Source organism: Kogia breviceps, chromosome 1 (assembly GCF_026419965.1).
Source record: "Kogia breviceps isolate mKogBre1 chromosome 1, mKogBre1 haplotype 1, whole genome shotgun sequence".
NCBI classification, from domain to species: domain Eukaryota; kingdom Metazoa; phylum Chordata; class Mammalia; order Artiodactyla; family Physeteridae; genus Kogia; species Kogia breviceps.
Window position 1 is genome coordinate 5,020,430 of NC_081310.1, and position 14,817 is coordinate 5,035,246.

A 14,817-nucleotide genomic window follows, 5' to 3' on the forward strand; every position below is an offset into this window, starting at 1 on the left:
CTAGGACCTCGCTACTAAACATGTGGTCCTCAGAGCAGCAATACCAGCACCACCTGCGACTGTGTTAGAAACGCACAATCTTGGCTCCAAAAGTTATCCTTGTGGACTTTTTTCTTTCCTTTTTGTTTCGGCTTTCTTTCCTGTCCTGCCAGCTGTATACTTGTATGTACATTTTTTCAGTGTTTTCTGTGGACAATAAAAAGTTAAAAATGAATTCTAGGAGCAACTGCGTTAGCTGCGTCCAGCTGGGTTCTTCAGACGCAGGGCAGCGTTTGTGGAGACGGCTTCGCCCGCCGCTGAGGTGCTGCCGCGACCGGCCACAAGCCGCGAGGACGCGGTCCGCTCGCGGCGTGCTGCCTCCGCCCACCCTTACGAAACTCCGCCTCATCTTCCCCTCCGCCGGTCCCCGCCTGGCTGCCCGCGAGGCCCCGAATGGCTCAGTCACAGAGGCCACCGGACTGCCGCGAAAACCCGGACTAACGGACTCATGAAGTCGCTGGGGTCGCAGCGGGGGTGACGCGGAGCCTCACGGAGCATGCGCAGGGAGGGTGCGCGCACATGCGTAGTGCCGGCGCAGGGTCGCGCGCCGGGGTGTCTGGCGGCCGCGAGGCTGCGCGCGCGGTTGACGTGCTCGGTGGCTGCGGCGGCGGCGGCAGGGCGTCAAGAGGGGAAGGGCGGGCGGGGCCGGGGGCTGAACCCGGAAGTGGGTCGGCGCCAGAGCGAGCGCTCCCGGAGTGGAGCTCAGCGGCCGGGAGCCAACCGGGTAGCCCTGGGTTCCCGGTAATGGACGCGCGGGGCGTCTGCGCGGGGAGCGGGTTGGCGGGCGGCGGGGGCGCCCTCGGCGGCGCGGTCTCCACCCGGCGGGGCCCGAGGAGGCTCTGCTCCGGCGGCCGTCCCCCGGGTGACCCGCTCTCCTCTCCGCGCCTCCCGGGGCCGTCCCGCCGGGCGCCTCCAGCATTTGGACGCTCGCCGGCCCCGAGGAGGTGCGCCTAGTCGCCCCTGGAAAGCGTATTAATGGGGGGCGTGGGTTCCGCGGCCGCGACGGCCTGGTTGTCACTGTCCTGGCGCCCCTGCACCGCGAAGGTGGCCGCCTCGACCTGCACCCACGGCGGGCTCCGCGGAGCCTCCCTTTCTGCCCCCCTTTCCCTTACCCGGTTCGGGAATCGGGCCTGCAAGGTGTGCTCTGCCTCCTTTAAAATTATTCTTTTGTTGGCTGTGTTTTCTAACCCGGCCCTCCTTGTTCTCCGCCCTAAAATCTTAGCCACGAATGAGTGGAAGCGGTGACTTTATCATAATTTAGTTCTCGTTAGGAAGGATTTGTTGACAATGCCGCGAATGATTGAGGATCGCTTGGCCATGCAGGTATTCTTCATGGTTCTTACTCTTTTCGCAGACCATGCAACCCTCGGGCACGCCCCTCCAGAAGCTGTGATCCTAGACAATCTAGTTTTCCTTTATAAATCCCTCAAGACACTTATGAAGTTTCTTGTTCTGATACCGTTGTACTGCAATGAAGAAAAGGAGAAAGGTTACTTCACATCTTGACGAGAAGATCCATCTAGGCTACCGTAAAGATTCTTCGGAAGGAAATGTTGCAGTGGAGTGTGAGCAAGTAACCTACACTCATTCCGCGGAAAGACCAGCTCCTGAAGCTCTTCGCTGTTATCAGGAACTTCCTCCCTCTCCGGATCAGAGAAAACTTCTGAGTTCTTTGCAGTACAATAAGAACTTGCTGAAGTATTTAAATGATGATAGGCAGAAGCAGCCGTCTTTCTGTGACCTACTTATCATAGTAGAAGGAAAAGAATTTAGTGCGCACAAAGTCGTCGTTGCTGTTGGCAGTAGTTATTTTCATGCGTGTTTGAGCAAAAATCCAAGCACGGATGTTGTCACCCTGGATCACGTAACGCACTCCGTTTTTCAGCATTTGCTTGAATTTCTTTACACATCAGAATTTTTTGTGTACAAATATGAAATCCCTCTTGTTTTAGAGGCTGCAAAATTCCTGGATATTATAGATGCAGTTAAGCTGCTAAATAACGAAAATGTTGCCACCTTTCAGTCTGAGCTAAATGAAAGATCATCACCAGAAGAAACACTAAGTGAGTTAACTGGAAGACTATCGAGTAGTCATCAGTGTAAATTCTGTAGTAGACATTTTTGTTATAAGAAGTCTTTAGAGAATCATTTGGCGAAAACCCATAGATCCCTTTTACTAGGGAAAAAACATGGGTTAAAAATGCTGGAGAGAAGTTTTTCCACAAGGAGATCAAAGCGGAACCGGAAGTGCCCCGTTAAGTTTGATGACACCAGTGATGATGAACAAGAAAGTGGTGATGGGTCAGACAATTTGAATCAAGACAGTTTTGATAAGGAAAAGTCAGATAGAAATGATTCTGAGGATCCCGGCAGTGAATGTAATGCTGAAGAGGATGAGCTAGAGGAGGAAATGTCAGATGAATACTCTGACATTGAAGAGCACAGTGAAAAGGATCCCAATGATGCAGAAGAGGAGCCCGAGGCTGGTGATCCGGTCGGAAGCATTCATGAGGGATTAACCCCTGTAGTCATTCAGAACAGTAACAAAAAAATACTGCAGTGTCCCAAATGCGATAAGACATTTGACCGCATAGGTAAGAAAAGAAAGCTTGTTTCCTGTCCCTAATAACTTACTTTTCATGGATATTTTAAAGGCGATAGTTAAAAACTAAACTTTAAAAGTAACTTTTTTTTTTTGGTGGTGGTACGCGGGCCTCTCACTGTTGTGGCCTCTCCCGTTGCGGGGCACAGGCTCCGGACGCGCAGGCGCAGCGGCCACGGCTCACGGGCCCAGCCGCTCCGTGGCACGTGGGATCTTCCCGGACCGGGGCACGAACCCGTGTCCCTTGCATCGGCAGGCGGACTCTCAACCACCGCGCCACCAGGGAAACCCGAAAGTAACTTTTAAAAAGAAAACTTAAGTAGGGAGGATATTTGATTTTTGATACATATTTTATCTTGTTATTATAGGCCTGTTGTGATTCAGGAATTAAGTATTTATATTATCCTTTATTTTCTCTTCCTCATGTCCCGGCAGTAGGTGACAGATCATTAGTTCCTGTATTTAGTGTGAAAAATTCCAGAGTATCAGTAATTACGAATGTAGAGCTTTGATTTATATGCTAATTCAATTTCATAGGTAACTGATATTTTTGAGTCATTATAGAAAATTGAATTCGGTTATATTAGATATAATTTAATAATTTGTATACTATTTCCCCTTGAGCATGGTAATATGTGACTCATAAATACAGTCACTTTTCCAGTATCCAGTACTGTTTAGAATTGGGATGTTTCAGATTAGTCTGATACATAGTTAAGAATAAAACTGTGCTAAATGTAATTTCATTCTGTAGACACTTAAGGAAGTATCCTAATAGTATTCTTGGGTTATTATAATGAATAAATCAACTTTTTCTTTATTAAAAAAGCATATGTAGGAAATGTCTCTAACCTTAAGTTAAAAATTTATCAGTGAATATTTACTTTCAAGAGATCTGATATTTGCTAGTAAAATAATTTTTGGAGGTATCTTATATGGACTTTCTAATATGAACTTTTGAATTGCAGCAGTTCAGCTATTTACATGTAAATCAAAGTTATGAAACTGGGAAATATATTCAACCGCATAGAATGATAAAAAGAAGAGATAAGTGTAATTTGACCTTGTAAAATTACTTATACAGTTTAATATATCCCAATGTGTCTTGGAGTGTTGAGTTGTTATTGGCATAGGTGGAAATTGGTTACATTTGCATTTACATAGGCATTGGTAATTATTTGCTCTCAAAATATTTGATAGTGTAAACTATGGCATAGCAGTGGTAACCTCTTTTGCTTTTTATTATGCCTTTGAATATTTTTTTCTAAATCAGAATGCTTTTGACAATCCAATTTAATAATTATTTATTGCTATTTTTACTGTGTTTAAGTTTCTATACAAATGAATAAAACAACTTTTTTTGAGTAGGTCAGTTGGAAGAGTGTGTGGATACAAGTAGCGTGTTAAACTCAGGTTGGTAAATGCTCTTGAAGAGCTGTGAACAGATGCTGTGACGGATATAGAGAAGAGAACAACATTTTTGGATTGAGATACCTGACAACATTTCATCTTTCCAGTTGATTCTCTTTTTTAGACTTTGTATTCTTAGCACATGCTTCCTGTATTACACCTTAATTTGACCTAATTTGACTTGAGGTGTGTGGGTAGGGGTCAGTTTGCAAATGGCATTGTAGGCCTCAACCTGTCCTATTGAACACTAACTAGGCTTGTGAGATACGTCATGAGCAAGGGGTTCTGTGTTCAGGTAAGATGGGGATAACTATACTCATCTATCTGTATTAATGCTCTCAAATTCTTTGGTAAAGAAACCTATTCGTTTTACTTAACCTGGCATTTCCTCAAATAAAAATTTTACCACTAGACACTTTTGGGGTTCTCCTTGGAAACTCCCAGGAAAGTAGAGTTCTGTGCACACTATTTGGGGAAAGAGTGCTCAAGGCCAAGGTCCTAATGTACTAAGAGGAAGGCGTTTTGCAGGTTTTTTGACCAAATTCAGTTCAGATCATCAGATAATTGTGGGAATCAATAGGGCACATTGTCAGCTTATTTCCAGCCTCCTTCCTGAATGTATTTTACATTATACCCCTCTTATCGAGCCCCTCTCTTGCTTAGCTTCGTTGGGGCTTGCTGGCTTTTCCCCAGTACCGAGAAAGAGAGAGAGCAAGCAAAAGATTGCGGTTGTGATTTTATCATATTGGTACAAAGTATGAGCTGTGGTGATGTCAGACTGCCTGCGTTTTTGAATCCAGGTCTTATGTGAGTTGCTTAACCTGTGTGTGTACTTTTGTTTCCTCACAGATAGAGTGGGACGATGCTAATGGTACCTTCTCATGGGGGTTACTATGAGGATTAAATGGGATAGTCCTTGTGAATCACTTAAAATATCGTGTGAAATTTAGGTGTGTGGGGAATGCTAGCTTCTCTTATTCATCATTAATGCAGTTTGTGTGTGTGTGTGTCTACTATGCCAAACACTAAACAAATAAATATGAAATGATATATTCTCTGTCCTCAAGAATCTTAGAGGTTAATGAGTACATGCACAAATACAATTGTATGACAATTAGATCATCTTATCAGGACAAATACAGAGGCTTATAGGAATCAGGAAAGATTTCACAGAGCAGGTAGCGTTTGAGCTCAGACCTAAAGAATAGGGAGGAACTTACAAGGCAGAAGGACCACAACTGCAAAGACATGGAGGTAGCTGTGTTCTGGAAATTGCTAAGGGCAGGGTGATTTCGGGGTGGGCAAGGAGGCATAATGAAAATGACAAGAGTTGAGGATTGGCAAGTAAGCAGAGGTCAAGTTTTAATGGTTTGTATGCAGTACAGAGGAGGTTTTATCCAGTAAGTGATAGAAAGTTGAGAAAACTTTGACAAAGGAAATGACGGCCATAGGAGTTTTAGAAAGATACTCTGGCTTCAGTGATGAGAAGGAAGTTGGAGGTGTTGCAGGCTTGGCCTAGGAAGATGTACAGCATTGGGATGTGGGATGGGAGCAGATCAGAGGTGCCCTGAATATAGGCTTCAGTGGACCGGTGATGGGTAGAGTGAAAAAGAATATGCAGATGGAGAAGACCTGTGTTTCTTTCCCCCCCCGCCCGGTACACGGGTGCCGTGGCCCCTCGCATCGCGGAGCACAGGCTCTGGACGCTCAGGCTCAGCGGCCACGGCTCATGGGCCCAGCTGCTCCGCGGTATGTGGGATTTTCCCGGACCGGGGCGCGAACCCGCGTCCCCTGCATTGGCAGGCGGACCCTCAACCATTGCGCCACCAGGGCAGCCCAGACCTGTGTTTCTTAAATGTCCTCCTTTATCATCCTTATCAGAAGTCCTCTTTATTCTTAAAACAGTTCAAGGGCTACTTTCCAGTAATCCTCATATCACCCACATTTCTTTCATAGGATTTTAATCCCTTCATAGGATTCCACCTAGAATTTTGATTGTTATTTCCCTGTATCATTAGATTGTGAGCTTGAAGGGTTTGTATGTTACTTCTGGTTAGTATCCTTCGTGATACCCCAGGTCATTTCAGATAATAAGTCTTCAGTGAGCTCTTGTTTAATTGAACTAAGGTGAAAAGTTGACTCTGACTTTGGACTTGTAAGAAGTCTTTAACTTGCTGTCTCAGAGTGGATTTAGGACAGAGAATTAATAAACTATGAGACCTTCTGCTGGAACCATTAGCTCCACAGTATGTAGTTTAGTCATTTGATTCCAGCACTTTGGAACTTTTATCTTTTTTGACGTGCTTAATAGTTGCTCAGAGTGAGATTCCTGATCCAGTTGTATTTTTTCCTTTGGCTCCCAGCTGTCCTCCTCTCAGCCTGTTCTCATGCAAATAAGAGTCCTTTGACCTTTCCCCCCTGTACCCAAAACCTAGCTGGTGAAAAGGCAAAAATGGTGAGAAGATGACAGGTGGGAGTGAGAGAAAACATTTGGATAATTTATCTTTTTTGTCGTTCCTCCTGTGAACTAAAATCTTTCCTTAGATTAAATTTAATCTTTTCTAGAGGTAGAAAATGTTTAAAAACTTAAAAAAAAATGTGACTCTGTAGACCATCCTGACAGATTCTGCTTGGTTCTGAGTAGAAAAGAGTAATGACAGTAGCATAATTCTCTACTTTAATGTTAAATATTTTAGTTAAATTATTCTTTAGGGTATGCCAAATGAATAAATTCAAGGTTAATTTAAGATTTGGCATATGAGATATAGTGAGCTAATTTGGTGATGTTTCTCTTTGTAAGACCTCCGTATGAAATCTGATAATAATTTTGCATGACCCATATGGAGTGAAGCACAAGGTCAAGTTTTGTTATGTGAAAATATCTTTATTTTGTGTGTCCTGATTTGGGACACAATTCATACTGGGATTCAGTCAGAAAAATGCTGTGGATGAAATTTCTTAATATTATTTGTTTTCTGTTGGTGATTAAGAATGGTGGGGCATAGTTTAGTGTTCTTTGAAAGAATACTGAGGGTGTTTTTTTTTTATGGAAACTATTTGATAACTTTGAAGTGAACATTTGATTTATACATTATTATTGAATTCCCCCTACCCCATAAGAGAAGAAACATATATGTGTTGATTGTGTTTATGCTGAGGAGAACCCCCACACATCCCTACCAATTGATTTAAGCATAGAATTTCTTTGGACATTTATCTGACTTTGGGGTTCAGCATTCCCTCAGAAGTTGTGTCTCTTCTGATGGTCAGAAATTCAAATCCATGCAGGTAACAGGTCCTGCAATGCCTCTGTGCATTAAATTTGAATAATAACATAACAAATTTTTTTTTTTACTTTAGAGGTTCTAAATGTTATAATGAATTATTCAAATGCATGTATTTTCATTGGTCTCTTTGGACTTTGCTGAATTTATTTTAAAATGATTTTTTTGTTTTGTTTTGTTTTTTGGTTAAATCCTGTTAAGTCTACTGGTCTGTAGGTAAATGGAAGTTTAACAATCAAAAGTGGTTTTGATTTTTAATTTAACTGCCACTTGATGGCTTTAATATTCAACAACATATAACTTAATTTTTATTTGCAAGCAAGAATTTCTTGACTACAGATAAATGGAAAATTCTACTAATTCATCTTTCCATCAAAGGCATTTTCATAGAAAATAAAAGTTTGGGTTAAGATTTTTCTTATAATTTAAGATTTTTATTAAATTGCTCTTCCTGTTCACTTGGGTGTAAAAAACCAGGAGACTTGAGCTGTAGGGGGTTGATAAGTTAGCCTTCAGTCCTAAGAGTCTGTGCTAAGCAGGCACAGTCAATCCCCAGGTAAGAACGGTCCTGTTCCAAAAATCACTTGTGACTTAGTCACTTAAAATCATACTGTGTACTCTTGATTCATTTCCATAATTTAAAAAGCGAGTTTATGAAAAATGTGAAAACTTTCGCAGTCAAGGAAAACTTTTTTTTTAATTCCATAAAATGACCCCTACCTTTGCCAAATTAGAATTGTGGGTTATTAGTACATATTGATAATGTTTGGATTCTGTACCTTTTCTCATATTCAGTAGATGTGTAACAAATATTAAGGAATCCAATACAAGCATGCCATACTATAATAGAGAAAGATTAAAATCAACTCAGAAAACATTTCCCCAAATAAATTATGCTATAGCAGTATTGGTCTGGTTATACCCTGCAAAAAGTAATAAAAATCAGTGCTTTTCCAACTTTTTTGGGGGGGATGGTTGAAGATCAGAAATACATATATTATAATGCTATATACATATGTATATATATATATATATATATATATATATATATATATATACATGTGCTCATAACATGCACTGAAGCAAAATAATTGCGTGAATCTAATGTGAATGCACTCTGATGTTGTCTACTGTGTTCTGTTCCCATCTTCCCCCCGGCGCTAATCATAACCCACAGAATTGATTTTATTGACACTAATGATTTTTAGTTTGTGAAACACTGATCTAAGCCATAATGTACCTCAACTCTTGTTTTTGGGAACCTACTTGTGATTTGTGATGTCTGTGCGAAGGTTCGCCTTGGGACACACAAGCGCGCCTCTCGCCCAGGCAAGCCCCCCCACATTCGCTCTGATCCCTTGACCACAGCGGGGGAACTGGTGCTGCTCCGGTGTGTGTATACACGTAGCAGTGCGCTCGTGCCCCCACAGTGGCAGAGGGAGAACTGGGGAGATACCAGGCGTGTTTAACAATGGCCAGGGTACAAAGTCAAGTTCTTACAGTACTTTCAGAGAGCTGAAACTCCAGTGTGATCTGTTATAACATATTCGTAAGCCAGGTGTATGCATATTTATACTTGAGCTATATCTATGTGCCCGTCCTGTGGCCAGTAATCCTAATAATAATAATAATAATGATGATGATGATTAATATTCACTAATGCTTACTATGTGCTAGGATGTTTTAAGTGTCATGTACATATTAATTTGTTTACTTCTCACAGCCCCATGAAGTGTTAATAACGCAGGCAGACAGAGGTTAAATTACTGGCATAAGATCACACAGCTAATTTAGTAGGTGCCCAAACAGTGGCCGAGCTTCCTGACTGCATGCATGTAAAAGATGCATAGATCATCATCATATGGTTAGTACCTAAATACCTACTAGATTTTTGTCATACTTTTGTTTTACTTTGCTTATGATTGTCATCCTTCCCCCCACCCTAAAGAAAATACCTTGGTTCCCTTTCCTCAATATTCTTATGTAAGTGCAGTGCAGTTAATTTTTAGATAATATACTGTGTTTATTAAATATAATCATATTTAGATACATGTAATAAGTTGAGGAATGTATTTACTAAGTAGATGAATAATTATGATTATCTTTTTTTCTCAGTGGTCTTTGAATATTTTGGGTTTTATCTAATCTCCATGATATATTTATGATTTATATATTTTTTAAAAGTGTATGGATGAAATGCTGTACTTTCACATTAGCTTTAGCCTGAAGAAAAATTTATACTTTTTTTTTTTTCCAGGACAAAGCAAAGCTAAGCTTTTCATTGAAAATTACTCTTCATATTGATAGTATTTTTTTCTTATTTTTATTGCCTTTCACTCGCAAGTATCCTTAATTGAGATTTCTATTTTAATCTACTAGATGTGCACATTCACAACTTGATTACAGGTTAATAATCATGGCCAACATTAATTGATAGCTTATAATGGGTTGACACAGTTATAAGTGTTTTATGTGTATTAATTTATTTATTATTACAACAGTCCTGTGAGGTGAATCTATTATTCCATTATTATTTTTCCAGATGAGAAAGATTTGAGGCTTAGAAAGGTTACTTGTCCAAGGTCACATAACCTGCAATTTAAAGAACTGGGATTCAGGGCTTCCCTGGTGGCGCAGTGGTTGAGAATCCGCCTGCCGATGCAGGAGACACGGGTTCGTTTCCCGGTCTGGGAGGATCCCACATGCCGCGGAGCGGCTGGGCCCGTGAGCCGTGGCCGCGGAGCCTGAGCGTCCGGAGCCTGTGCTCCGCAACGGGAGAGGCCACAACAGTGAGGCCCGCGTACCACAAAAAAAAAAAAAAAAAAAGAAGAAGAACTGGGATTCATAATCCAGGTGGCTGGATCCAGGGTCTGTGCCCTTATCTATGATGCTGTTCTGCCTCTGTAATGGGGAAATTTATATTCTAAATAATGATGTAAAAGAATTTTAGTATACGTAGTAATATAAGTAAGAATTAAGCCAAAATGTATCCTTGTATTTCATTTTTTATTGCCACTTTTCTCTTTGGACAGGCTGTGTTAAAATTTCTTTTTTTTATTTTAATTTTTTTATTGAACTATAGTTGATATATAATATTGTATTAGTTTCAAGTGTACAGCAAAGTTATTCAGTTGTATATATATATATATTTTTTTTTTTTTTTAAGATTCTTTTCCATGATAGATCTGTTATGTCTGTGAGTCTGTTTCTGTTTGTAAATAAGTTCATTTGTATTTTTTTAGATTCCACATATAAATGAGAATAATATTTGTCTTTGTCTGGCTTACTTCACTTGGTATGATAATCTCTAGGTCCATCCATGTTGCTGCAAATGTCAGTATTTCATTATTTTTATGAGTGGGTAATATTTCATTGTGTATATATATATATATATAATATATATTATATAAATATATACACCACATCTTCTTTATCCATTCATCTGTCAGTGTACATTTAGGTTGCTTCCAGGTCTTGGCTATTGTAAATAGTGCTGCTGTGAACATTGGTGTGTATGAAACTTTTTGAATTAGTTGTCTTTTCTGGATATATGCCCAGGAGTGAGATTGCTGGATCATATGGTAACTCTATTTTTACTTTTTTTAAAGGAACCTCCATACTGTTTTCCATAGTGGCTGCACCAATTTACATTCCCAGCAGTGTAGGAGGGTTAAAATTTCTTGATTCTTTCTATTGGAAATACCTGTAACATTTGTTTGGAACTCAGATATGCATTCAGAATATAATACAAATCTCACATTAATATGTCTGTACATTATACCTGTTCATTTTTTCCTTTTCTTACTTCCCTTGATACTGCCCATATATATTGGCCTTAGTAGCTTAGTATTAAGCATACAGTCAAGTACAGGTGATTTACTTGTGTCTTAATGTCTTATAAGTTGGAGAGGTCTTGTAGGAATGGACCATAGTGAAGTATAAATTTTGCTGAGTATACTAGATTTGTAGTACCCTTTCCAGATTACCTTCTTTGTGAAGAGAGATGAAAATATATAAGATATATAACATATTATATTGCCTTTTAAAATATTTTTAAAAGGTCTGCCAAATCTGAAAATTCAATTCATGGCTTCTAAATATACTGTTAATCAGGAGATTTTATTCCACTGTCAAATTTCAATCACTATGTAGTAAATGTGCTGAATTTAATTTTAACTTCTGTCTTTTTCTAGGAAAATATGAGAGCCACACACGTGTTCACACAGGTGAGAAGCCCTTTGAGTGTGATATTTGTCACCAGCGCTATTCGACAAAGTCTAACCTAACTGTTCACAGAAAGAAGCACAGTAATGAAACAGAATTTCATAAGAAGGAGCACAAGTGCCCTTATTGTAATAAACTTCATGCAAGCAAGAAGACTTTAGCCAAGCACGTTAAGAGGCAAGTATTATCTTGCTTCCGTAATGTACTCGAGTGTGCCTTCTAATTTAAATGTGTAGTGAGCTAAAAACATCTACGCGGTGCTTGTCTCCAATTCTTTCATTGCTTAACATTTTCTAGACTACAAATTTGTTAAGAAAAGAACAGCAAATGTTAGTTCTTATTTTTTACTGTTGCTATTGAGATGAAGTTTTTTGATACTGAAACAAAAACTATAGTCTGTACTGTAGAAGTTTAGGATACAGAATTTTTGTTATCCTGGGTTCTCTGTCTTGGGTTTTGGCAAGTACGTTTGCAACCTGTATGGTTTTAGAACTGTAGGGGACTTATTCCGCATGCACAACTTTGACTTTAGTGTATGAAAATTTGTGGGAGAAAGAATATTTAGTATAGTATTGCATATTTAACTTTGAGAAATTAAATTTACTGAAATATGGACTAAAACAAGTCACGTGAATTGCATTGAAGATGATCTGTGAATAGATAGGTTCCTGAATATATGTGAAGTATGATTATGCTTTCCTTTGACTGTTTCTGCATAACTTTAGGCACACATATTCATATATTAAAATAATAGCAATACTTGTATGCTTAAAGTACTCAAATGTGCCTGTCTCTTTAAGAAAGGAATCAGTGCCTGATTCTTGTAATCACTGTCAACATATCAGATAGAATGTTGACTTAACTAATATAATCTTTTCCTGACAGCCTTTTTAATTTTTTTCTTATAGATTTCATCCTGAAAATGCACAAGAATTTATTTCCATTAAGAAGACTAAGAGTGAAAGTTGGAAATGTGATGTAAGAGATTTTAACTTGTAGTAGAAAACCAAATGAAATGTAGTGTGACCTTTTGGGAAAGTAATTAAATGTTAAAGTAATATAAACTTAGCTTATATCACTTTTAGAATCTCTCTTTTATACAATGTTATCCTAATAGTTTTGTAAATTAAGCCTGGTATGAGTTAGTTTTTGAATGATGGACCTGAAAAATAGAAATCCTAGTTTTTATTTTTATTGTAATCACTATACCATGTTTTTACAGTTGTCTGAAACTGTGATGTTACTGTTGCACAGAGTATAAAATGTTAGAATTTTCCCTCCATTTCTGGTTGTCTGTTGCTATATATCAAACCACCTCAAAACTTAGTGGCCTTGAATTACCATTTCATTGTATCTCATCATTTTGGGGGTCAGTAATATAAATGGGGGCAGGATTTTGCTAGGCAGTTCTTCTGTTTTACATGGTGTCAGCTGAAGTCACTCAGTTGTTTTCAGCTGATGGATGGTCTGTCTGATCTGGTCTGGTTTGGGGCTGCTTCCAAAGTGCCTCATTCACATGGCAGGAAACCTGGTGTTGGTCGACAGCTAGAAGCTCAGCAAGGACAGCTGGCTCTTCCTGGGGCTACTTGAATTTCCTTCTGGCATGGCAGCTGGGCTCCAAGAGTGAGTGTGTGTTCCAGGAAGCCGAGGTAAACGCTCTCAGGCTTCTTATGGCCTCACCTCGGAAGTCTCAGAGCACCACTTCTAACATGTTCTGTTGGTCACACAAGCCACTACAGCCGGGGAAGATTTAAGGGGAGTGGAGTTAATCTCCATTTCACAATGATAGAAGTAGCAAAGAATTTGTATGTATTTTTATTCTACCACACCCCCTAAAGTACTTTTTCATTATTTACGTAAATATTGTTTAGAGGAGTAATCAGCTATCATTTTGTTTACTCCTAGGCTTCAACTTATATATTGGGTTGGCCAAAAAGTTCCTTCAGTTTTAAAATAAAAATAAAAGACGCATTTTTCATTTTCACCAAGAACTTTATTGAACAACGTAGCCATGGTTTCGTTCCACGACCTTCTGCCATTTTTCAGGCAACTTCATAATTCCATCTTCCCAAAACTTTTTATCTTTTTAAGCAAAGAACTATTCCAAGTGCGTGTTACAGTCTTCCAATTGAATTTTTTTCAATTAGAAGGGTTTTATAAAGACTGAAGTAAATGGAAATCCGAAGGTGCAGTGTCTGGTGAACACGGCGGATGAATCAGAACTTCGCAGCCAAGCTCTAACATATTTTTGCCTGGTCACCAAAGAAACGTGCAGTCTTGTGGTATCCTGATGGAAGATTATGTGTTTTCTGTTGACTAATTCTGGACGCTTTTCGTCAAGTGCTGCTTTTACTTGGTCTAATTGGGAGCGCTACTTGTTGGAATTGTTTGGTTTTCCCGAAAGAGCTCATAATAGAGCACTCCCTTCTAAACTCACAATATACACAACATCACCTTCTTTGGATGAAGACTGGCCTTTGGTGTGGTTGGTGGTGGTTCATTTCACTTGCCCCACGATCTCTTCTCTTCCGCATATCTTACAGTATCTACTTTTCATCGCCCATCACAATTTGTTTTAAAAACGGAAGGTTTTCGTTATGTTTAAGTAGAGAATCGCATGCAGAAATACGGTCGAAGGTTTTTTTCGCTTAACTTACGTGGAACCCAAACATCAAAGCAATTAGCATAAACAAGCTGGTGCAGATGATTTTCAGCCTTTGATTTGGATATTTTGAGTGTATCGGCGATCTCCCATGTGGTGTAACACTGATTGTTCTAGTGAATGTCTCGATTTGATCGCCGTCAACCTCAACTGGTCTACCCCAACGTGGAGCATCGTCCAGCAAGAAATCTCCAGCACGAAACTTCACAAACCACTTTTGACACGTTTGATCAGTCACAACACCTTCTCCGTACACTGCACAAATCTTTGCGTTTCAGCTGTGTTTTTACCTTTCTTGAAATAATAAAGCATAATATGCCGAAGATGTTGCTTTTTTTCTTCCATCTTCAATATTAAAATGGCCACACAAAAATTCACCAATTTTGATACTTTTTTATAAAAATGCACACTGATATAACAGCTGTCACAATGCAGTCTAACAAAATTATTTCGAATGAAGTTAAAGACAGCTAAGTGCTACTAGAGCCATCTTACGGAAAAAACCAAATGAACCTTTTGGCCAACCCAATACACGACAAGATTCTCACCATTTCTCTGATTTCAGCTTCTAGGAATTGAAGTTAATTATTAAGTAT

General features: G+C 39.6%; 1 protein-coding gene across 2 annotated transcripts in view; it reads left to right on the plus strand.

Moving 5' to 3' along the window:
- Positions 1 to 687: 687 nt before the first annotated feature.
- ZBTB41 (zinc finger and BTB domain containing 41) overlaps positions 688 to 14,817 on the plus strand; it is a 39,676-nt gene continuing 25,546 nt past the window's right edge. Inside the window, exons 1-4 of one of the 2 annotated variants that reach the window (XM_059047957.2) lie at positions 688 to 780; positions 1,394 to 2,633; positions 11,529 to 11,736; positions 12,468 to 12,537. In XM_059047957.2, coding sequence (XP_058903940.1) covers positions 1,511 to 2,633; positions 11,529 to 11,736; positions 12,468 to 12,537 — 1,401 coding nt within the window. In that variant the 5' untranslated portion in view covers positions 688 to 780; positions 1,394 to 1,510. The remainder of the gene's footprint in view (positions 781 to 1,393; positions 2,634 to 11,528; positions 11,737 to 12,467; positions 12,538 to 14,817) is intronic. The other variant, XM_067027494.1, reaches the window with a different exon arrangement.